General features: G+C 46.1%; 1 protein-coding gene across 1 annotated transcript in view; it reads right to left on the reverse strand.

Moving 5' to 3' along the window:
• Positions 1-25186, reverse strand: part of LOC133124573 (latent-transforming growth factor beta-binding protein 2-like) — a 119416-nt gene that overhangs the window by 12258 nt on the left and 81972 nt on the right. Inside the window, exons 17-31 of the mRNA XM_061235882.1 lie at positions 23692-23820; positions 23403-23522; positions 23003-23122; positions 20233-20355; positions 19744-19866; positions 18840-18965; positions 18325-18450; positions 17764-17889; positions 17539-17661; positions 16939-17064; positions 16218-16343; positions 14804-14929; positions 13243-13359; positions 8378-8497; positions 645-770 (exon numbers count right to left, since the gene is read on the reverse strand). Of these exons, the coding sequence (XP_061091866.1) occupies positions 645-770; positions 8378-8497; positions 13243-13359; positions 14804-14929; positions 16218-16343; positions 16939-17064; positions 17539-17661; positions 17764-17889; positions 18325-18450; positions 18840-18965; positions 19744-19866; positions 20233-20355; positions 23003-23122; positions 23403-23522; positions 23692-23820 (1857 nt within the window). The remainder of the gene's footprint in view (positions 1-644; positions 771-8377; positions 8498-13242; positions 13360-14803; positions 14930-16217; positions 16344-16938; positions 17065-17538; positions 17662-17763; positions 17890-18324; positions 18451-18839; positions 18966-19743; positions 19867-20232; positions 20356-23002; positions 23123-23402; positions 23523-23691; positions 23821-25186) is intronic.

Consider the following 25186-nt stretch of genomic DNA (forward strand, 5'->3'; position numbering starts at 1 on the left):
CAAAGAGAAACAAAAGAACTAAACAATTAATAAAGACATTTATACAAAAAGTGAAGAAATAACAAAAGGTATCAGTTGAGACAGGTACAATCCCAATTAACTAGATTCACGATCAAGGATCAAAAATTTCCCGGTGTTACAAAAGAATCAAGTTTAAGTATTGTCTGCAGGCAATTCCAGCTATGAGGGGCACAGAATGTAAAAGCAGCTTTTCTGAGTTAACTCGAAGGTACAGTACATGGAGAATCAGGCAGCCCTGAGAGCGTGTGTAGTGATTTCCACTGTGTAGTGATTCCCAGTATTTCAAACAGAGTGATGACAGCTCGAAGGGCAGTTTATAAAGAAGAATCTTTATAAATAAACAAAAACAATTCTCTTCTCCTACATGTCCCAAAACAGAAAAGAATAAATTTTGCAACGCCCTTCACCATCCTCTTTGCCAACCATTTACTCCTGAGCCAATTTTAATTTCAATGTATTCCTTATTTGGACTGGTGTTAGAAATTAGCATCAGATATTTCTGACATATAAATATACACTATATCAGAAATGGTGTCAAGGCTTTCTGTATTGGGCCCTTACAATTAAGCCGACAAGTCCACGTATAGTGCACTGAGTCCGAAGGTGCATATTCGGAAACCTACCCATACACTCAGGACCGTCTGGGGAGTTGGTGTACCCCAGGTCACACTGGCAGCGGTACGAGCCGTCCGTGTTCTCACAGAACCCATGGTCTCCGCAGATTGTTTCGTTGACACACTCATCAATATCTGTAGAGAGCAGGAATGAAAATGAGAGACAGAGAGTGTTATTGTATTCACATTCCCTTCTTGTGTCACACAGCTGTTTCGTATTGGTTTGGCATGTTAACATGTTTGTCACTTTGTTATTTCTTGCCAATAAAGTATTCTGACTTTGAATATGGGAATAAGCGTGTGTGTGTGTGTGCGAGAGAGAGAGAGAGAGAGAGAGGGAGAAAGAGGGAGAGGGAGGGTGAAAGCTGGACAACCATGGGAACCCTTCAACGGCAGTACAATGGGGACCTGAATCAGTTTGTCAGAATCAATAAAATGTTTCCATTCAAACAAGAAATGTCCAAAGTAACATATATATCCTCTGCTCCCACCTTCTTGAGTTCATCCCCATAGTACACTCAAGCAGTGGAAGCATCTGGAAGCCTTCACAATGCCGACTGTCTCCCACAGTGGGGTGGAAGGAGTTAGAGGTGTCCTGTTGTTCAGTTATCGGCCTCATAACAGTGTGTTATTCAGCAGCAGCGATAGGCTTAAAGAATCATGGGTCTCCCCTGCTCACCTCCGACTTGACTCCAGCCACTAAAGAGTTGTTTTTCTCAAAGAAACTTAAATAAGCGTTTCTTGGCTGGGCGGTGGCTTTCTGTGGAGCAATTCAGCCTGTAATCGGTCCTGATATCCATCAATGTAAGCCTATTAGGCCTCAGTGTGCCAAAGGCATTTCAATACCATTCAAGCGGCTTTGTGTTTCGGCAAAATCCCCCTACAGAGCTTTTGAGAATAGGAGCTGGTCTGTAATGGCACGGGGGGCTTCCATTACTCTGACAGTCTTTGAGGACACTGTCTGTGTTGCGACCACAGAGGGCTCTTTCACCGAGTTATCATCTTCACTCAACCGTGGGCCGGAGGGGAGGATTGCGGCTATGAAGGCACGCACACACAAGAACGGGTCTGCGGACGGACGGATCAGACACTCGGCGAAATCCCCTGGCCCTCTCAGAAGGTAAAGCTGGAGCTTGTACGTGCTCCTAACATTGGTGAGTTTGAGAAGACGGGATGAAGCGCGCATACCTAGAGCTGTGTGGTCTCAGCTGGCTCCCAGTCTAGACCGGGGCCAACTCTCAAACACTCGCAATGAGAATCTCTTAGCGGTTCCTTTTCTTACTTTTTCACAAAAATTTGGAATTGTTCTTGGAAAATGGAGCACGAGGCCGAGCCTGGAGACAGACACCATTACGGACGGGGGAACTGACTTTAATTAAATTTCTGCAGAAATAAACACGCGCCTCCATTGCGCTTCCAAAATTCTGCTTCTCTCTGCGGTCAGCCGTGCGACTCGCCGCCCGGCAGCAATAGACGCGGGAATGTGCACCGGCCCATCTCCTTATCCTTCAGATGTGGTTATCATCAGGGCATCGAAATGCGCTCGCGCTGGTTCTACTGTTTATGTGTCCTGTTGAGAGGTAATGTGGCGCAGGCTTCAACCTGACCGCACAAGGCCTATCCAATTTATAGTTTCTGACAAGGAAATTTTGGCCAGGTGGGAGGCCATTTTAGAGCCAGTATTAAACGTTTCTTACCAAGTGTTCCCTAGTGGATTGGGACCACATGCTATGTTTATGGGTGTTCTCGCTAATATTGAACAAAGGAGACCGAATCAGCACTGTAAAATCCAACGCTTCGCAGAGCATGTGCATAGTTAAATCAAGAACAGTTGGTGCTTTCCAACAACAGATTGATACACGTGAAGCACACAGTGTAGTCTGGGGAGCATGTGCCACCTTGCATACCTCCCCTGCACAGCTAGTTAAACCTGCATGGAGAACCTGTCTCCTTTGTCTCATTGGCTCAGGCCTGTTCGTTTGAATGGGAGCCTTTGTCAGCAGGCTTGCTAATCCACAGCAGGGGTCATCAGAAAGAAATTCAGTATTAAGTGACAGGTGGGTGGGGTGAGCATTGTAGGCCTATTCCACACATCTGAAACAATGCTTCCTAAAAAGGCCCAGCTCCCCTGCTATTTAAACACGGAGTCAGCTTCATTTTCCTGCGCATGTTAAATATCCACGGATGACAAACAGATCTTGTCGGTCCCTTATTCTTGCCTCTCCATTGAGTGATCGAAATACCAAGCTCTGGGAAATGTAGGTCACGCGTGACAAGAAGGGGAAAGACGGGATCCCCGCCAAGGCGCCGAAAAGTAGGACAGCGAGGACTGGGCATCACCTCTCCATTTATCTGGAGCGCTTCATGGAAACAATGGCGATTGTTCGATGAGGCGCATCCGCTAAGAACTCGGCTAAGATAAAGCGAATCGAGTTTCAGTCCTGGTGGACCGCTAAGGAGTATGTAAAATGTACATGCAATGAACCCCCGCCCTTTAAGCTCAGCCCGAATATTCAGAGAAAGAAGCACAGTTTTGGGGCTGGAAGAGATGGGCAAGAGGAGGGCTTAAGGCGGAGAAATGGTCAGAGATGTCAGAAATGGTGTCAAGGCTTTCTGTATTGGCCCCTTACAAATAAGCCGACAAATCCACGTATAGTATGAGTGCACTGAGCCCGGAGGTGCAGTTTGTGAAACATACCCATACACTCAGGACCGTCTGGGGAGTTGGTGTACCCCAGGTCACACTGGCAGCGGTACGAGCCGTCCGTGTTCTCACAGAACCCGCGGTCTCCGCAGATTGTTTTGTTGACAGGCTCATCAATGGATGAGTCAACGATGGAGAAAGATGGAGAAAATCCATCCGAGCAGGGGCGTCATTAAAACCGAAGGTTAATATGAAACGTGGGCCCCCGACGAAGGCCCGGAGCGGTCGTCTGGACGGAGAACAAAGCCCGGTGGGCAGCGACCTGACAAGAGGTCTCCCCCACTGGGGGATTTCTGTTTCCAGGCAACCCGATAACCAATCATAGGCCAGGGAGGCCCTGGAAACCTCACCCCATGCAGAACCCCTGACAGCAGCACAAAAATGAGCCCCTTGGCAACCTTTGTTATGAAACGGCGAGGTGTACAGGTGGTTTCTGTCCTTGCCAGCGAGAACAAGGTAAACCCAAGTATAAACAAAGGCCGGGTGAAAAATGGAGCTTAATTGGGAGTTGTCGCTCCATGTGCGGTTGCTGGGGGGGGGGGTCGTTTTATCGCAGTGTATAGCGGTTGAGGCAGCATAGCTGGAGAATTAAAAACCCATGTTTCCCTGGCCCCAGCTAATGAGGTGTGATCCCGAGACGTATGGAAAACACCAAGGGGCTGCTGGGATGGAAGCGGCTCAGACGCTCGACGCTGGGTCCCCATCAGACGGGCGTGGTTTCACACACGGCTCATCGCCCGGCGACCGGAGCGCCGCTCTCCTACAGCGGCTCCAGCTCGGATCGCAGATGAGGGTCACGGTTTCTGCGGCGCTAACACGCTCCGGTACTTAACGAACAGTGGGACATTTCTAGCCGATAAATCTTTATTGCGGAATCACAATATTACATTTCGGAGTATTTTTAACAGACGCCCGAGCTCGTAAAAATAAGAGCTACGCTAACACATATGGACGTCTTTTACAGTAGTTTGGATGAGATATTGTACGGCAGGAGATGGGGTGAATTAAAGCGAGCGGGAAGGCAAAGTTGTGCCGGTGAGAGAAGGGCGATGGCGCTCCGCTCGCTGTCCAGCAGCCCTTTATTCCCTCCCGGAGCTCTCCTAAACGCTCTACATCGCATGAAGGACCGGCTGCACTTGCCAGATAAATTGAGTTATGCTCTCGGGCCGGGGGGGAGGGGTCCTTGGACCGGGGCCTGGCTTCCATTAGCTCACAGAGGAGCGCTTTCTGCGAGTCTGGCAGAGGACGCAGGCTCGCTGTCACCGCAGAGTCCTCCCGGTGAACTCCGTTACCTGCCCGGCTAAGAGACAGGCGCCTGGAACCCACACCTTGTAGGAATGGAGGATTCTGGGATGGACGCTGCCTTCCCGAAGCCAAGGCCCATGGCCGGCGGGCGGGGTCGCATAAGTGAGATGGGTGACAGCGGCGGTGGCTTAGCGGTGAGGGAATGCGAGTTGCAGGGGGCTTGAGACTCCTCCTCAAATCCCTACCACAGGGTGCTTAAGTGTCACACTGGTTGACCTGGAACGCTGTATTTACAGGTGGAATTAGCCCCCCTCTCTTTCTCTCTGCTCAATCCCAGCGGACGCGTTCAAAGCATAGAGGAGCAGTGGTTCAGAACAGCCATTTTCTACATCCGTTAAGTCCCGGTCTTTAGACATGAAAAGAGCGGGGAAGCTGAACATCAGAGCAAGTCGGCGACACTTCTAAAAGAGGCCCATTCAGCGCGAGAGTCAACAAACCTGTTTTTTTCCCAATTAATGTCAAGCCGTGGTACGTCTCCATTTTCATTTAGTGCTATTAAACTATGATTTCAGGGAACGGACGTATGTGCCAAAATGCATCAGTGATCTTTCCAACAGCCGCCTCTTGCTGTTACCCACTGTGGAAGTTCAGAAAGACAGCATTACTAAACACACCAATAAAGGCTTTCATTGGCAGGGAACGAAAGAAAACTGTCACCTTAATGGCAGTGAGGACCATCTCTGATTAATGTGTTATATCAAGAAAGGTAAATGCACACCCTACTACTGGCAGCAGGGCCTTTGAGATGCTAGCAGGAACTGGCTGCACTTTTCTTGCCAAGCCACCAGGGGGCACTCATAATTACAGTGACGGCTGCCAGAATGTAAGCCACTGAGATGGGGGAATTGTGTTGGAAGTCTAGCTGACAGGAGTTGTTGATCAGATGTGATGAGCTCACATGAATGCCAAAGCCAGGAAGGCTCTTCCTCTAGGATGACATGGTGATAGCTCTGGAGGAAGCGGGCAGGTTAAACGGAGATCCACACGCCCCTTGCTAATGTGGAGCACATTGGACTGCTGGCTGGCCTTGTCTGCCTCTCTCCTATTCCCCCAGCACCTCGCATCCTGATTGGGCTCATATGGAAGGGCTTATACCACACTCTAGGGAAGACCGGAAAAGGAGGAATATTCCACAGCGGAATGTTCCGGACTTGGGGGCTGAAAGGCAGGCACCTCTTACCCCTCTACTGCCACCCACAGCTGTGGAGGTCAGAGCGACTTCCACGCCAGAGTTTGCCATTCCGGAAAAAGTAACACATCTGGCTCGCCTTGAATCAAATTTGCACGCAGTCACCTTTTCGGACGTATGAATGAAAAGCCGGAGGGTGGGGGAGAGCGTGACGGGCCGCAGGCAGCTCCCTTCCCTACAAACATTACTCCATCGGCAGGCCACTCGGCACTAAAAACATCAGCTGAGAAGACAGCCATAAATCTACCCTGGACGTGTACACTACACACATAAACAAGCAAATTACTGGGAGCGTGGTGACGGCAGTGGATATTTTTACTGCACCTTCGGTGTTGGGTAAAAACAGACGGTGAAAGCACGCAGCTTAGCCTGGGTTCGCTGTGTTGTGGTGTACCTCATTTCAACACCCTGGAGGGGAAAAAAGAATCGCCCAAAGTGCCCCTGCCAGAGCACAAACATTGTGCGCATCAGGGCGACCGCCACGCCCGCTTTCAAAAGGGGTGCTGTGGGAACGAGAGATGCAGCCGTCTTATTTCAGGGTGTTTATGGAACACAACACACAAGCCTGCTGGGAGGCTGGGACTGGGGCTCTTTATAGCAGGGTGGGGCACGGGGAAGAGGTCGCACGCAGCGTACAGTACGTACAGAGAAAGAAAACGTCTCTCCCTTTCTCGCCTTTGTTTTACGGCCATTAAATGAGCCGGGCTCACAGAGCCACAGAGAATTGGATCATCCGTTAGGAGCCACACAGGCAAAATCAAAACAACACCTCTTGGGGGAAATGGTCAATTAAAGTGTCTGGACTCCGACAGTCCCAGCTCACATTTTTTAACAAGTGGACATTCTGTAGAGGCTGAGTAATCAGCATCTCCTGTAACTAGCCCAGCGCACTGTTTTCCGAGAAACGGTGGTTGCTTTTAGGAACTTGTGTTCCAGAAATTTCTTGTCCTGCAAATACCAAAACGCTAATGCAAATAATAGTGAAAAAAGATTTTTTTGTTTAATACTCAGAGTTAAAATCTTATATCTATGACTTATTTTGCTACATAAGATATGTTGGCAATCAGATGAGCCCGTTTGCAAGATTTGGCAATAGGGTAAAGAAAATTTCACTTGTGAAGCAAACAGTAACTTAAAATAAGCTAATAGTTTCTACTTGAGAGAAAAAAAAGATCTTTATTCTAAAACACTTAAGACAGACATTTTTTGCAGTGTCTGTCTAAAACTCTGGCAGACCAAGCGTGTGCCCTTTAATTGGGCCAGGACAGCAGCCCGAAATCATGGCGGAAGTGCAGACAGCTGCTCGCTTAACCCTGGCTGTGCTTCACCGAGCTGGATCTGCAATGGGGCGTTGGGCCGGACTGAACCATCTCTAATTTATATAAATGCTACTTAAGCCGCTTTTATTATGCGTTTCCAGCCATGACCTCCCTGCACCTCCTGGCACCAGAGCTGACCCGGCTCGCCGAGATGAGCGAGGGATAGCTAATACACTGTAAACGACTGAACGGCACGGCTGCCTTCAGACCCGTTATATGGATTCCCAGATCAAAGGAAAGGGGTTGCCGGACAAAACCTCAGTAAATCTTCCGAGAATAGACACGCTTCATTCTTCCGTTTCACAGCATGAAGACAAGCATGTCAAAGGGAAACCTTAACGCGGTGGCTGTTACAAATCGGGCCGTCTTGCAGCAGCGAGTGTATCCGGGGCAGAAGACATGAATGAAGGCAGTTAAGGAGAGGTGCTCAGAAAACAGGACGGCCAAAGCTCTGATTGGACAGTGCGAATTAACGCCCTCGCTGCGCATGACCGCATCCTTTTGTATCGTCATGTCGACCCCCTGTAGTGCGACAGATGTGGATCCAGATGTGCTTGCCTTGCCGACCTCTGCCAAGTGACTGTCTCTCAGTAGGCCAACAGGGGGGCAGTGTATGCCCCGTCAGACTGGGGGATATGTCCGTCCGGCGCTGAATGAGAAGCGCTTCTTTGTTCTTGCCCTTGGCGCTCCATCCGGGCCACGATCGGATGCCATTATCAGCCGGCCATGAACGCGGTTTCAGATCACAGCTGCCCTCTGTTTATAGAGTGCCTCACTTTCAGAGTCGCTCTCCCTCGCTGGTCACCGGATATGGTTTGATTTATGCAGAACTTCCACGTGGCGTTTGCCAAGCTGGTATCAGTGCTGCCGTACGGCTGGACAGGGGAGGGTTTGCGGCGGGATAAACAGACAATGACTTGTATTGCTTTCCAGCAGCTGCACTGCATAAACCCGAAATCTCATCAGTCATCTCAACAAGTATTTTATTCTAAATTTCCATTTAATATCTTGTTTCTATTACTTTTTTTGTTCCATTTTGTGACAGTTTGATTTCAAGATAAGCACACAGTAGCTGGAAACAAGTTAAAATTCTTGGCAGAAACAATGAGCCTTTGAGTCTCATTAGAAGAGTAAAATGCCTGTTAAGACAGACATTTCTGCAGCGTGTCCCTGTTCCACCGGGCTCTGAGAAGCCGATACTGGCTGATACTCCTCACACACTCACCGCAGTCTCCGGTCTCCAAGCCTGGCTGGCAGTCCATGAAGCAGCGGTAGGACCCCAGGGTGTTCTCACAGCGCCAGGAGCCGCACACGCTGCTGCCGTACTCCTTACACTCGTCCCTGTCTGCGGAGAGAGAGCAGTCCCGCTCAGGACGCAAACACAAACACGCGCGAAGACAAACAAACACACCGCAGTCGGCACCGTCGCACACACACACATACACACACACGCGCGCTCACACACTCGCGGGGGGCAGCCACCGGGCCAGGAAGCCCCAGGCTCCCCGTGCCCCTGCCGCTAGCAGTGGGCGCCGTGTTCGGCCAACCACAATATTTTCTCAGCAACTCAAGAACTTGCGAAGAGAGAGAGGGGGACGCTCCAAAGGGAGAAACACTTGCACCTCACAATGGGGTGATTCACGTTCCCTAGCTGAGGGTTTACGGGAGCGGTCGGCTGGCCGCTGGTACAGCCAGCCTTAGGGGTTTGTGCTTCAGGTTCTTTAGGGGACACCTCAGAGGGAGGAGATACTGTCTCCAGTCTGGTCTGCACTGGGGCTTCGTTGATGACTCATAATTGGCATCTGAAAAATTGGCTGTGTTTTAAACCGCATACTAGCATACTACTCGTACCAAATTTCAGGCTGATTTTCACCCCCAGTTGACTGGTTCGGGCTCTGACCCAGCGGGCACCTGTCCTCGTCGCTGCACTCACCCCACTCACCAAGAGCGAGGGAGAGCGACCAAAAGAAAGAAAAGCCAAAGGAGAGTGGGAGGGAGATTGAGCGAGAAGTAACGTAAACTCACCATGTTCCGAACACCAAGTTAGCTCACCATATTCCGAACAGTGATGAATAACAAAAAAATTACTTCCAGCTTTGGTTTTTGTGTGCGCGTGTAAAGTATAATTCCTAAAAACTTGGTAAGAGTCACATATGCAATCAATTTCAGCATGCAGTGACATGGTAATAGTGCTCCACTGTGACATTGTGGTGGGGAAGCTGTTGCTAATGAGAGACTACGAACCGGGCAGGCTTAGACCGCGGTGTTCAGACCATCGTGAGCTAACACGGTTTTCCGAACACAGGGACGTTGTGCAGTTATTTTTCTCTATAATTATCGGTCCAATTCACATCAATCAATGTTTTTTTAGGCTCTGACATAGTCAATAAGCAACCACAATCATAAACCACATTCCTCAGGAGATAAACTCCCATTGAAAGGAGGTTAACTTCTGGTAAAAGCATCCGCTTCCCATGAGTTTATGTTAGAAACAGAAAGAAAGGTAGGAAGGGTGAGGAAAGAGAGATAAAAAGGGAGGAGAAAAGGAAAAGAGAAAGGTAGCCATTCATAATCTCAGTCACGAGGCTGGGATAGCTTTCGTTTCAGGAACATCCAGGAGAGGAGGGGGGTGTTCGTGAGAGGGAGGCCTGCAGGAGGCTGAACTCTGACTCAGTGTTAGGAGGGGATAATTAGAGAGCAGTGCTCTACTCCTCGTCTGCACATGAGATCTCTTGCCCAGCTGTGGCTCCTTCCACTGCTGGCTAACAAATAAATGTGAAAAATGTGATCTCTTAGCTCATGGGCTGGGAAAACCAGACAAGTAAAATTTGAATAATGACGGCTGTATGGTCAATTAAATTTAGATTGGGGGATGATTGGTACAGCGCATAACCCTGTGCGGCAATAATCCTTTATTTTTCTTGATCGTAAAGAGCTCAATAAGGGCGGGATGTAAAACCAACACTGACGACAGATTATGGAATTCCCCCTTGCTCTTGCTCCAGGTCCAAAAATATCTGTAATGAAAAGGATCTCTGAACAAGAGCAGAGTCTACGGGCACTGCAAATGCAAGGGGATAAGCTGCAAAATCTAGTGTGCACACTGTACAAAAAGTCTTAAGTGTTTTGGTCTAGACTTAGGAATGAGACTTAGGGCCAGATTTATTAAGGACTGCTACTGCTTTTCAGATGTACAAACAGTCGCTATAAGGTCACAATATCTACGTGGGATTTACTAACCGGTCGCAATGGGCCAAGATCGTTGGCAAATAGCCCCAGAAAACAAGCAGAGAGCTGCACTATAGGCCTGGGAGAGCATTAACAGGGAAGCTATCCAGCATCTGGTGATGTATATGGGTCATAGACGTTATTGATTGCAAAGGATTCGCAGTGGAATATTGAATATGATTACTTTATTTCAGTTCGTGCAAATTTGTCCAATTACATTTGGTCCCATAAAATTCCTACATGGTTCATCCTCAAGTTAAAGCTGAAAGTCAATTTACACAATTGTTTTATTTAAACTGTTTGCTTGCTGGAGTACAGAAAGAAAAAAAACAAAAATATGTCCCTGTCCAAATTCTTCCCTGTCGCACTGTATAGACTAAAATACTTGTTCAGGCTGACTTACTTTTTGTTTTTTGCCTGGCAGTAAACATATACCGATGTGTTCTTCCCATAGTCTGACCAGAATGTTATGTTTTGTTTGAGACTTGGAATAGAATGAGTGTTTCCATCTTTCACATCTTTCCAGTGCCCTCACTAGCAACATTTCAGCGCCCCATGGGTGGAGGCTGCCGGGCACCTTTTGGTTCACCTACCATGTCCTTTCCATAAATGTTTACCTCTTCACTCCTCTCTCTCCACGTGCCCCACGCCCGTTAGGCCTGGCTTTTATTGCGTGTGTGCCGCACGCCAAAAGCAGACGCTATGAAAATATACCAGACCTCTGATTTATAGGATAATTAAATTCCAATATTTTCAGTGGCACTGGGCCAGTGGAGGGAGGGGCGGGGTGGGGTGGGGCGAGGGGGGTTGCGCAACACAATGTGGTAGATGTCGTTTTGTGCCTCAGATAACTGTTCCCTTGGGAGAGCACAACAATCAGTGCTGGGGCTACAGCCAAGCACCAGGCCTGGGGGATTCACATTGTGCCTGGGGCCACCCCAGTCCTCGACCCCCACCCCAACCCATCCCTGAGTCCTCCACACCCTCTTAGGCCAGGACAGAGAGCAGGTCCTGCCTCTTCACACTGACAAGTCGAAACTTGACCACTCGCTTGCTGTTCTCTTTAACAGGTCATTTACATGCATCCAGCTAACTAAGGACTAAAGCAGTGATCTCCATTTTTGGTCCTAGTGGTCCACAGGGTCTGCTGCTTTTTGTTTTCATCTTAATCAGCAACCAATTCAAACCCAAGAAACCAGGTGAGGTCAGTGAACAGTGTAAACGACTGCTTTAATTAAGCCAAATAAATGTCGAGTCACAACAAAAACCAGCAGACCCTGCGGCTCTCCAGGACCAGGAATGAAGATCACCGAGGGGGCAGCCCCTGTGGTGTTTGAGTGAAGAGCTGGATTTTGGGCCTCATTTCCTACAAGCTTCTTGACAGTTCCATTCCTTCATACAGTATTTCACACTGAACTCTCAGACGAAAGGTCCAGCCTCTTGGGCCAGCAATCGGAAACGATTCTTTGTGCAAACTCAGCATCGGGCGTGGGTGAACTCGACACCATAATGTACAGAACCAGCAGGACCTGCCATGTCTGGCACACCGCAAAAACGAGAAAATAAGTCAATCTCAGCAAGCATTTTATACTTAAAATCTTACTGCTATTCCTTTTTTTTTCTAAATAAGACCAAAGTAGTGCCAATGATGTCAGACAGATTGATTCAATTAAAGATTTGCCAATGGGGTAAGAAAAATTTAAATAACTTAAAACAAGTCTCATTATACGATAAGAATATAACACTTGTTCAGACTTTTTTTTTGCAGTGCAGCGTTCCGTCCAATATAAAAAGGCGATTTTATTCTCTCCCTTTCCGGAGAGGGCCCGGTGCTGCCGAAGTTGCGGCTGGAAGCATCGGCACACCGGCAGGGCGTGGGGAGTGCCGGGAAGAAGGAATGTTTGCCCCTGTCGAGCGAGAGAGGGGATTGGAAGTTTTCCACGGGAACGTCTGGGCTCAGAAACGGTGAGGGCGGGTCCGAGGAGATAAATTAATGACTGTCTACACCAATACAAACCCACGCAGTTACTGAAAACAGTCATTGTCTCGCAACACGGTGCTGGAATCTATAGCCATGTACACTTCTTAGAGTCTTAACTATAAGTGCCTGTACTTAACTATAATAACTTTCAATGATTTCAAAATGAAAAATTGGAACAGAGTTCAATTATATTTACAACAATTATGATAGATTACACCACTGACAGATTATTCTTGCTTCCAGAGGCTGGTACAGGTAACATGTAAAAGAATGTGGACTTCAGAGCAAGTAATCCAGGATTTTTTTTGTTTTGCCATCAATCACTGCAGTCTTAAATGAAGTATGAGAACAACAAAATTTCTCAAGGGTGTCTATGAAGAAAGAAGCTGTGCTGTGTTCCTGAGCAGAGAGAGCCAGTCACACAGGAAGAGGATGTGTGCCTCTCCTCCACAGCCAGAGCCATCATTACCCACAGCATCTCCCACCAAACAGAGCCACAAGAAGGAGCCCTCGGTACTGAGACAGTCCCTGTCCCCAACAGATTCCTGGGGACTCATTCCCAAGTGTCCCTCACACATGCCCACACAGACACACACACACATAAGTGCACACACACACACATACGGATACATACACACATACACACATGCACACACACACACACAGACACACACACACATAAGTGCACACACACATACGGATACATACACACACACAGACACACACAGACACACATATACACACCACACTCATACACACACACACACACACACACACACACAGACACACACTCATACACACAGACACGCACACACACACACACAGCTATGAACTGCACTGACATCAGAAGCAGCGCAGCGCTCCCGGGTGAGTGGGCGTACCTCTGCAGGTCCCGTCCTCCAGCTGGAAGCCGGGGGGACAGACACAGCTGTAGGAGCCGGGGCTGTTGGTGCACTCCCCTCCCAGACAGCGGCTCTCGTCTTCACACTCGTTTATGTCTGCATGGGAACAGGGGCAGGGGGCAGGGAGAGAGATACGCCTTTCAGTTTCAGCACCGCACAGCAGGTGTGTTACAGCCAAAAAAGTCAGGAAACATCCCCTTAAACTGATTATAGGTCTCAACTTGTTTTAAATAATTTTCCTTGATTAACAATAGGATTGCAATAGGGTCAGAAAATACTCAGTACCATCAGGGGTAGCCCTGTTCTCCGCAGTTAGGTAAAATGAGAAATAAAACTTTATTTGAATAAAAATTTTGGCATGTTTCAATCTTCGTTATTCAAAATTGTGGATACATAAAGCCACTCTTTGTTTTCCGCACTCACACGCAGAGAATATTCATGGAAAAGCAAATTTTGTAATTTAAACCATTTTGAATGCTGTAAATACATTGTCATGGAGAAGTGTGCTTAGTGGGTAGGGAATAAAACATATTTTTTGAAATAGAATTTATTACTTAATCTCCCTAACATGGCGTGAAGAAAGAAGCTGTTTGTTTACCTGCCAATGAATTATTCAGATCATTGGCCAACTTGTTAATCAAGGAAAATGATTGAAAACTGGTCAAGACCAATTATTCGTTTAAAGGCAAGTTTTCTGCCTCCTCGATTTTCATCTGGGCAGCCACCACTGGTTACAGCGTGTAATCTCTCCCTGAAACACAACTGCGATGCCACGAAAGCTGCAAACATCGGAGCACGTCAGTGGACGTGCTTCAAGTTCTGCAAAATCAACACGCTGTCACCATGAGCTGACATTTTTGTTTGAACACGTGCAATAGATTTCACTGAAGGAATAACATATTTCAATAATCAAATAAACGACCAGTGCGAAGCGCTCGTTATCGGCATATGGTGGTAGCCGTGAGGGGATCTGAAAGCCTGCCTGCTAATCCCTCATGAAAACAGTGTGGTAAGTTTACAGTTAGGCGATGTGTGATCGGCAGATGGATATCGCTAAGTTGTCACCAACATTCCATTATCGCCCGACTTTGATGATTGAACACTGTCACTCATAAAATGTTCAAACATATAACCCATATGAATGCATCGGCAATGTGGAGTCGTTAATGGCATGGAAGTCCGCCCGGTTGGCAGCATACAGGCACTGAAACATTATAATTGTGTTTATCAAACTAAATGTAAAGTCTTCCATTTTATATATTTGAAGGGTAGGCTAGTTGAAGACTTAGCTAAAGATACTTGAGAACATCATATGATAGTATTGTGATGACAACTGAGCCAGCAATGGGGTCAAAATTCAATACAATTTAGGTATCACCAATAAGCACAACGAAGATAGAAACAACAAATAATCATCCGTTTCTTGAGTATGAACAAACAGTCATAGTAACCGACTATGAAATGTGGTAATCGTCCGTGGCAATGATTAAACATGGCCTAACTATAAACTGGCCTGAAAGCCACAGCATATGGTAAGTACCTTCACAGTTGTGCCTGTCAGGAGAGATGGTGTAGCCAGCATCGCAGAACGTGCAGGAGTAGGAGCCCTCCGTATTGGTGCACACACCTGACGGACATATTCCCGGGGACAGGCATTCGTCTATATCTGGGTGGGGAGAGGGAGGGGGTGTAGGGTACACTTCAAGGACAACTCAAGCCATGACAGCCCTCTAGCACATGCAGCATTGTGGAGAACAAACACAGGGAAAATCGGCAACACTTTATAATGAGGTTACATGAACTGGCATTAACTAATGTAGTTACTAACTACTGGGAAGTTGATCTGTACAGCTTTGTCTATATACAGTATTTGTACATCATTAATCTGTTTAACAACTACATTAGTTACTGTAATGCCAATTCATGCTGGATTGTGTTAATGATTTAACCTATGGCTTGCTAACGAATAAACATTCCTGTAACTAATTCATTAGTTAGTAGTGAACAAATACATGAAATAATGAAAAGTTAATTTCTTGCTTAATGAATGCATTTGTACATAGATTATTTCATGTTAACAACTACATTAGTGAATGCCAATTCAAGTACTGTACCTTATTGTAAAGTGCGTCCAAAAAATCAACATAGCCGGGATAATACGATCCAAGTTCACCACACAATCCAATATTAAGTCTGCACTGATTTCAGCTTTGATAAAAGGGAAAACATTTCCCAATATTTCATAACCGACTGAAGTATCAATTTTAGCAAATCTCCTTTCGTAAGAGCGCTTTATTAAAAAGGGTGGATGGATAAGAACGCAGAAACAGAGCCGATTCCAAAAACAGCAAGCTATTACAGGTGGCTTATAATTACTGTATCAACAAACTTACACTGGGCTTGTGTTATGTGAGCAAAGGAAATTCCTTGCTGTGGTGGAGATTGCATTTCCCATAGAAAATGTCAGTTTTCATAGTTTGGGCTATTGTTAAGTGTCGGCTGACTGCCTAAATGTCTACAGCAAACTATCACACATTGAGTTATGGCTTGGGAAAGCGGTTGATATTTTGAACAGCAACAGCAATAGCAAAATTAGACATCCCTCATGAGCCAGTCGATGCTGTTTTAGGCTTTTGGTATTTTCCCTCAGCAAAGGTTGTTCTAAAGAAGGATTCTCATCACTCTTTGTCCCCATTTCTGTGAAATTGTGTCTTCATAAACAAGCTTTTGTGTGTGCTTGTTACGAGACTTTAAAAAAGAAATTCTCTCAAGTAGAGAATATATTTTTGCTTGCCAGATTATATTTTCTTACCTCATTTTCTTACCCTGACATGAGTCAAACTGTCTCTCCTAATTGGCAATCATTTTGTCTTATTTAGTAATTAAAAGTAATATAAATAAGTGTAGAAAGACGGACTTATTTCTTTGTTTTGGCAGTGTGGAATGAACTGTACCTTCACAGCCATACCCGTCCTCACTCAGAGTGTACCCTGTACCACAGCTGCTGCAGGAGAATGAGCCCACGGTGTTACGGCACAGTCTGTCCGGACACACGTTCACCACCAGGCATTCATCCACATCTGGGATAAAGGGGTGGAGGGGGCACAGGGAGCATGGGAAGGACATAGCAACAGTCAAAGACACAGGGCCAAAATAACCTACCGTGGGTCAGGTTCAATCATCGACTTTCAAATGATGACACAAATCCAGAAATTGCAGCAACAAACACCCTCAAACCACAACATTGTTTATCCCTCCCTTGATTTATTGTACAGCTATACAATGTTTTGGTACGGTGTCGGTCCGTCAGCTGTATATTTTGAAACCCGGATTTAAGGACTATAAACATAGGCTGAGGGTGAGCCTTTTTCAATGATACAATGGTCTTGTAACAAACATCTCACCTATTGTACCTTCAAGGAAACCTTTTATAAAAATACCACTCTGACTGCATTCACAGAGGCACGGTTGCTATTGTTTGCTATATATACCAACTCTGCTTTTTATTCCACAGATTCGATTAAAATGTTCGCTCAAGTTTACTCAAGTTCATTCAGCTCCGGGGGTACTAAATGAAGATTCACGGCACAAAAGATGAAGGAGCCCTCGGTTTTAGACGTAATGTCAGCTTAGGCCATGGTGCGGTTATGGAGAAGCTGTTTGCACTCAGGATACCTTCACACGTGGTGCCGTCTGCAGCCACCCTGTAGCCTGTTCCACAGACCACGCAGGAGAAAGAGCCGGCTGTGTTTCTGCACAGCCCGTCAGGGCACGCGTCTGGCTGTGAGCACTCGTCCACATCTGTTACACAGAGAGTAGGAAGGTTAGGTGGGATGTGACGGGGTAGGGCTGCCCAGCCCTGTTCCTCATCTACTGTCCTGTAGGTTTTCAGTCCAGCCATACACTGCAAAAACTGTCAAGTGTTTTTGTCTTGTAATGAGATATACAATCTTATTTTTTTCTCTGAAATACCAAGTATTACCTTATTTTAAGTTACTGTTTGCTTGAAATGTTCTTGCCCTATTATAAATCTTGAAATAAGTCTAAATTATCTCACCTCATATGTTGGCCTTAACAAAGCACACCTCATTCAACAGCTAGAGCTCTCCTGGAGCTGCTAATTAGTAGAATCAGGCGTGCAGAATTAGGATTGAAATGAAAACCTACAGGACGGTAGATCTCCAGGAATAAGGTCAGGCACCCCCGGGGTAGGCTATAAGCACCATCCCCGCCAAAACCAAAAAACTTTCTTTACACCAACCACAATCCCCTCACCTTCACACTCCCCATCCTCCGCCACTCTGTAGCCAGGCCGACAGGAGACACACCTGAAGGAACCTTCTGTGTTGATGCAGGTTCCCGTAGGACACGTTGCGACTGACGCACATTCATCGATGTCTGTGCACCAGGAAACAAACAATCGGAGGCGGGAGTTCATTCAGCTGCATTCAGCTGTGACACTGTGGCACTACAGCATGATCTCAAAAAAGAGTAACTAACCATTGCAAAGCTCTCCATCCGCAGACACAATGTAGCCAGTGGGGCAGGGGACACAGGAGTAGGAGCCCTCAGCATTCAAGCAAATCCCATTGTGGCACACAGAAGGAGTGAGACACTCATCCACATCTGTAACAAACAATATCATTGGCTGGTAAGAGTTATGAAGGTTTATAAGCAGAAAGCAAGATATCGATGTTCTAGCAGTACACAATCTGATTGTATGAATGCTTTCCTAATTTAAAGCAGATTTCCACTTGCATACTTTTAAAAATTCCTTTATTCATCCAAATGTCCTTATCACCTCCAGCCATCATTGGTGCTTTATTGCTTTTATTCAAGAATGCACCAATAATGCTGGCTGCAGAGCCTATCCTCAAACAATAAACTGCAGTCCATTCACTTGACTGGAGCATAGCACAGAGACAGACAGAAGAAGGAGGCGATAACCTCTGACCACAGAGATCAGACCAGACTTAGCCTCACACCTCTGCTTGGTCATAGAGACAGGCAGAATAAGGAGGTGATGAGTGTCTCTGACCACAGAGTTTAGAAGACACTCACCCTCACACCTCTGCTTGTCCTGGGAAAGCCTATAGCCGCTCTGGCACTGCTCACAGGTAAAAGAGCCCTCTGTGTTGGTGCAGACCCCAGTTGGACAAACTGTCCCCTGAGCACACTCGTCCACATCTATCAAACAAAAATACAAGTCAGAAATACATTACATAGGTGCGGCCTGTAGCATAGTGGTTAAGGTAAATGACTGGGACACACAAGGTCGGTGGTTCTAATCCCGATGTAGCCACAATAAGATCCGCACAGCCATTGGACCCTTGAGCAAGGCCCTTAACCCTGCATTGCTCCAGGGGAGGACTGTCTCCTGCTCAGTCTAATCAACTGTACGTCGCTCTGGATAAGAGCGTCTGCCAAGTGCCAATAATGTAATGTAATGTACATGTACAACATTGGTCATTATTCATAAAGTACATACTGTATGTTAACACTCTACTGTATATACTATATATTGGGCTCATTCCGATAGGTATGTTACTGGAATTGTAAGTACAAGGATCTCATACCTTCACATTTCTGCTCATTGGCTGAACGAACATATCCTGGCCTGCAGTGGGAGCACGAGTAGGAACCTTCAGTGTTGGTGCACAGTCCATTAGGGCACACATTCCTGGTTGCACATTCATCAATATCTAATGGAACAAAAACAACAGCCTATAATCAGCTAATCAGAACATTGTTTCTGCCAGGTATTTTAGCTGACTATGTAAACACAGTCTGAGTACAGAATAATTTATTTTGTATGGTATTACTCAACTGCTTACTAAACCCTCCAATTCAGGTGTTAAAGCGTGAGCAGTATCCAGTTTATGGATAGTGGCAGTTGGGGTCACAGGGAGGGAAATTGGGGTGCTGTCCACCAGGTGGCAGCACTGGCCCTTCATGCAGGTATGGCCGCAGCTGTGATTCATTGTAATCACTGTAGCTGTGGCCAATTTCCTCGTTGTTGGGCAACATAAAGGAGGCCTGGAGAGATTGGGGTTTTTGGAGCTGAACAGTGTGGACTGCTGCATGAGGGCTTTGTGTAAATATTTTTGGCATTTAGTTTCCTTCAGTGTTTTGGTTGATTTGTTTTATTTCCATTTTTTGTTGTTTTGGAATTGTATTCTTCATGGCATGCATAGCTATATCTGACATAATGTGGTTTACAGAACCCCTCTAAACATGAAGCACCTAATTAAGTGAAATTAACTGCTTGTTAAAATTCTGAGATTGCAATTATGGTTGGAACGAAAACCAGCATGCACAGGGGCCCCCCAGGACTGAGTTTGGGATCCACTGCTTAAGCCAACTGTTTCTTTTAGTTGTGCTGTCTGTTCACCATGTGAGCAATGGCCACCCCCAGCCCTGTATCACACAGTGCAAAACACTACTAAAGCAAAATTATATTATATCATGTGACTTTCAGACCTTCGCAGAGTGTGCCGTCATGGCTGGCTTGGTATCCCAGGTTACAGCTGCACCTGTAGGTCCCCTCCAGGTTCACACACCTGCCCTGAAGGCACACTCCTGAGAGCTGACATTCATCCACATCTGGAGAAGACAACACAAATGAGATATTATCAGCCAAAGCTGCCCTTTGTTCACATTGTTATGTCCTTACACGCTTCAAGGGCTTCTAGTCTTAATCTCTGAAAAATATGAGAAACACGAACATAACATTTTGGAACACTTACAGGTATACACTGGTGCTAGGAAGTAATCGTAATCCTTCAGGGAGTAGTCAATAAACAATTAGAAGTTAAATGTGATGACTGATACTTGTAATCTCCTTGGCATATACGCACAGAGCGCATACCTAGCAGATCAACCAGAGAGATAAACACTGGCTACTGCATGACTAATATAAGGTACCATTAAAAAGAACCTGAGTATATTTTACAAAGAGCTTTTATGTACCTTGGCAACTGTTGTTGTCTGGGCTAGATTGATAGCCAGGTTTACAAATGCAGGTGTACGAGCCCTCCATATTGACACACCTGCCGTGGGCACACACCCCAGGGGTCTGACACTCGTTGATATCTGAAAGGACGAAAGCAAAATAGCTAGAGATTAAAGGCATAAAGTGTTGCATAAACAGAAAGTATTTTGGCCATGGAGCAGGTAGACAAATCCGTTGAAAAACTCCTACATTAAAGGGTGGCTTCTCTGGTATTTTGTTATGAAGCACCATTACAATGGTCTAATCAAGATTACCTTTTTCAGAACACATAAAAGGCTGAAAGTGGTTTAGAGCACTCCTCTGAGTTAAGCCACAGCATTTCAATCCCAACAGGCATTCTCAGACTCAGAAAGAAAAGGGTTTTTGTGTTACCATGTTTTGTATCACCTCATTTTTTCCACGCATTGGGCTAAGCCAAAACATAGTCCGAAAAAACAGGATGCGAGCATAATTTCATTTTTGCAGAACACGTTATAAAGTAACAAAATGCTTTCTTGAGAATTCCCCAGGCGTGAGACAAAACTATATTTCATAATGTTCCGCGTTTGCCAGGCAGGTATGGCTAACGCAATTAATGAGCAATAAGCCCGGGCGCAGAGGTAATTGCGCTGTGGAATGGGCCGGGGTTCAAGGTATTTTCCCAGTGTGCGTGAATCACTGATGAAAAACAACATATAGCGGCGGAGAGTTTTAAAAAGGCGAACGGGACAGACAGAGGGTTGCTGGAGGGGAAAGGCGCAGTGAAAAACAAGCTGGGTTGTGTGTGCCTCGCGGCGGCCATTGCCAGATGTCTGTCAGTGTTCCCCCGCCGCCTTGTTTCTGCAATCTCCTGGCATCTTTGAAAGCCATCCATGATAAGCCTGAACAGGGACCTGTGCTGTTTTCTGTTTGAGAGCACAGATTAGTTTTATCCAACTGGCACCCAATGGGGCACTACTTGCTGTACTACAGGCAATTGACTGGATTAACATTGGCAACAAAAAACTGTAAATACTTGGGGTTGCGCTCAGAGTTTTCGTTTCATTTAATGTGCTATACCCTCACAGCCATCTGGCCTCGGAACAATGGCATTAGGGTTCGCAGCAAACCCCTTCCCCCCATCCCCCCGATTTCAGGGTTCAGTTATGGAGGCAAAGCCTTCAGCAGCTGTTTAATGCACACCATTATATATAATAGGATTAATTGGTACTTTGGCTGAAAGTAGGATTTCTGAGCATATGTAATATTTAGTGAAAAAATATTTATAGAAGCAATTTAGACCAGAGGAGGCATTCTTCTGGGGTCAAATGATCATTAATAAAAGCATTAATAAAAGGGTCTTGCGAGGTAGCTGCAATAACCATTTTTTCCATTTCTGTTGGAGTCTGCTGAGGCGATTTTCGTCATATCTCCCAAGCAGTTATAATACAGGCTGGTTTCAAAGAAAACAATACACTATCAAGAATCACACTGTTGATAACCTGAGACTAGACACCTGTTACCGGGTGGTGAGAGAGAGCAAGAAGCCCAGTCTGTGTGGTTGAAAAATGCATCTCTAAAATACGGGGTTTCCCTCCTCTCACATTACAAACAAAGCAACATTCGACAGCATAGGAACCCAGTAACAAGGCTTCTTTGATGTCCCTCGGGCAGGACAGCTCCGCAGCTGGTTTTATGTTTGAGAAATGATGTAATTGCTTCCCATATCACCATAGCGTGGTAAATCTGGTGAACATGATATCTATTATGAGATGACAGATTACAATGTGTGTGGCTTTTCCCTGGATGCAGTATGCTAACAAGCACATTTAACCTTCAGCGGGAAACCACAGGGGTAACTTCACTTTCACTCAAACATTGAGGGAAACAGTGTGATTCAACACTGCTTCCCCTAAACTGAAGGAGTGTAGAGTATACTTCTTGCTTCGGTTTGCTGCTCCCTTTTGCAATAAGGTATCACCTCAGTCTTTCTACAAAAATTTGAGCCTCTTCTCTAAGCACAACTAATAAACCCTCAACCCCCGCTAGGCTGAACTGCAGTGTCCGGAGCCATCCAAAAATAATATGTGGTTTGTTTAAGGCCGTGGCCAAGAGAAAATATTTTGACTCCCCCAAATTGAAGTATTACAAACAATCCTTTACAGCGGCAGAAGATATGAAAAGATCAGCAATAACAAGCTGATGTGTTTAAACAATACGGGTCTCACCCTGGGGGCCAAGATGGGTGGGGGGAGACAGGGGCAGATATTGCAATAACACTTTAGCCACTGAAGAATTTTTTAAAGAGTGCAAGTTCAACGGATAAATACGAAGCCCTCCACTCATGGGAAATATAACATGGAAGTCCCAGAAGAGGTCTGTAAACAGCTGAAGTGGACTACGTTTCCAGTGTTTGCTGGGTGCTGTGAGTTGAGAATAGCTGAGGTATGAGGTACGACTATAAAATACAGTTGAGGTATATGTCATGAGTTTTTCCCTTCAATCCTCATAAACATTTTAATGGCATTATCCTTTGAATAGAGGCTCAGGTGACAATCTTGAACAGCAGGACTCGGCGCCTGGAAACATAGGAGTTGCTGACACTTCCTAAAGGCGTGCGTTGCTGCCAGGGACTTGGTCATTTTTGAGAGTTGCCAACAATTACTGTACGTTTGCAATCCTATCCTGTGCCCGACCAGGAGATTGTTCAACCATCATAAAACTGAAAGGGAAACAAAAGTCTGCCTGTGACCCTTGGGCGTCTCTTACCCAGACACCTCCCGCCAGCCGCCTTGAACCCAGGGCCGCAGCCCAGACATTGGAAGGAGCCGGGCGTGTTCAGACATCTTCCTTCGGGACAAGCGTTGGGGATTCGGCACTCGTCTACGTCTGCGGAGTGGGAGTGAAGCGGGAAATTCTGTTACAACAACAACTTGTTGATTTAACACCGGATTAAGAGCCCCTTTATTCCTCGTGCCCCCATATAGTTTGTTCCTTGTTTCTTTTTCCACTGGCATGAGGCTGGGGTTTCAAACAATGGCGCGCCTGTAGCTGTGGGAACGTGCAGTTCGTAGCGACCGAAACGGAGCTTTGCATCATGGTCAAAGGTTAACGCTGAGATACAGGCTCTCGGTTAGCTCTTAGCATCACTGCATTAAGGTGGGCGTACCCTCACACTGCCCTCTCCAGTTCTGGGCATAGCCGCTCTCGCACTCGCAGGTGTAGGATCCCTCTGTGTTGATGCAGCGGCTGCCCGGACACTTGTTGGACATGTCACACTCATTCACATCTGCAGGCACAAAACACAGAGAAAGATTTTAGCAGGAGCCTCTAATCACATGACTACACAATATCTCCTCTGACATGCACAAACACATGCACGTATAGTACATATAGCACTAGTCTTATAGAGTACCTTGCAAAAGAACAACATTACCCAGGATCCAATGCACCCTCACCTTGGCAGAACCTCTTGTTCTGAGTGATGACCTGGCTGTAACCTGTGTAGCAGTGGCAAGTGTAGGAGCCAAAACTGTTCACGCAGTGTCCTTTGCCTTCGCAGGGATCGCTGTCGCATTCATTCACGTCTGAGGGAAAATAAGCTGGAGTGTTACAATTCAGATGGGAGAGAGTGCACTTTCTCCCTCTGCCCTGTCTCTGGACCTCTTTTAGGCACACCAGCGTCCCTTTCTGGGATAGCTGTGAGTGGGACTTGGACACAATGTAGAGACTGAGGAAACATATAAAAGATTCATGACAGCTCTTTGGACTGTTTTCTCCAAGTCGTCAAGCCTCAGAAAATGAGTCAACATAAACAGAGAGATCGCTTTCATATGGTTTTTAATCTCGCCTTCTCGATGTCTCCACTCTTGTGGCATCAAGTATCACACAAACATACACACAAACACCCATGAAAATACAGACACACACACACACATATACAGTGCCGTCCGTAGGTCTTTGGAAAGCAACACATTTCTTGTTGATTTAGATCTGTACTCTAGCATATCGGATTTGAAATTAAACAATGACCCATAAACATTGTTTTAAACATTTTTTGAAATCAAACAATGACCAATAAACATCACCAGACGCTGGGTGTCTTCCCTGGTGATGCTTGGCGGGCTTGTACTTCAATTATCTTCAGTTCCTATTTGTTTTGGAGACTTTTTTCATTTAGTCTTGTCTTCACCAAGTGAAACGTGTGTTTAGATCGGGTGACTAATTTAGCCAGTCAAGAACATTCCACGTTTTTTGGCACTGAAAAACTCCTTGGTGGCTTTAGCGGTATGTTTAGGGTCATTGTCCTGTCACTAGATGAAGTTCTGTCCAATGGTTTTTGATGCATTAGGTGGGATCTGAGCACACAAGATGTTTAGGTACACTTCAGAATTCCTCCTGGCTGCTCTCAGCAGGGACATCATCAATGTAGATAAGTGAGCCAGTTCCAGTGGAAGCCATACATGCCCAAGTCATAGCACTACCTCCGCCATGTTTCACAGATGAGGGAGATGCTTTAGATCAGCAGTTCCTTTCTTTCTCTACCCTTCCCTCTTTCCATAACTTTGGTACAGTTAAGTACTAGTCTCATGTGTCCATACGACTTTGTTGCAGAACTGCAGTTTTTTGATGAACTTTTTAGCAAACCTTGCCATTCTGTTCTTGAGGCCTACATGTGGTTTGCATCTTGCAGCCAACCCTCTGAGGTTATGCTGGTGTAGTCTTCTCTTATTGGTAGTCATTGGCACATCTAAGCCTTGAGAGCTTTTGAAAAGGGGCTTTTCTTCACGACTAAAAGTATTCTTCGGTTATCCGTTACATCGGACTACCAGGTTGTTTGCAATTGCTGAGCACACCAATGCATTCTTGCTTCCCGCCAATGCATAAAACCGTTGATCTGACCGTTGAGACTCCCAATGTTTTGGCTATGTCTCTAATCAATTTATTCTGATT

Source organism: Conger conger, chromosome 1 (assembly GCF_963514075.1).
Source record: "Conger conger chromosome 1, fConCon1.1, whole genome shotgun sequence".
Lineage (NCBI taxonomy): Eukaryota > Metazoa > Chordata > Actinopteri > Anguilliformes > Congridae > Conger > Conger conger.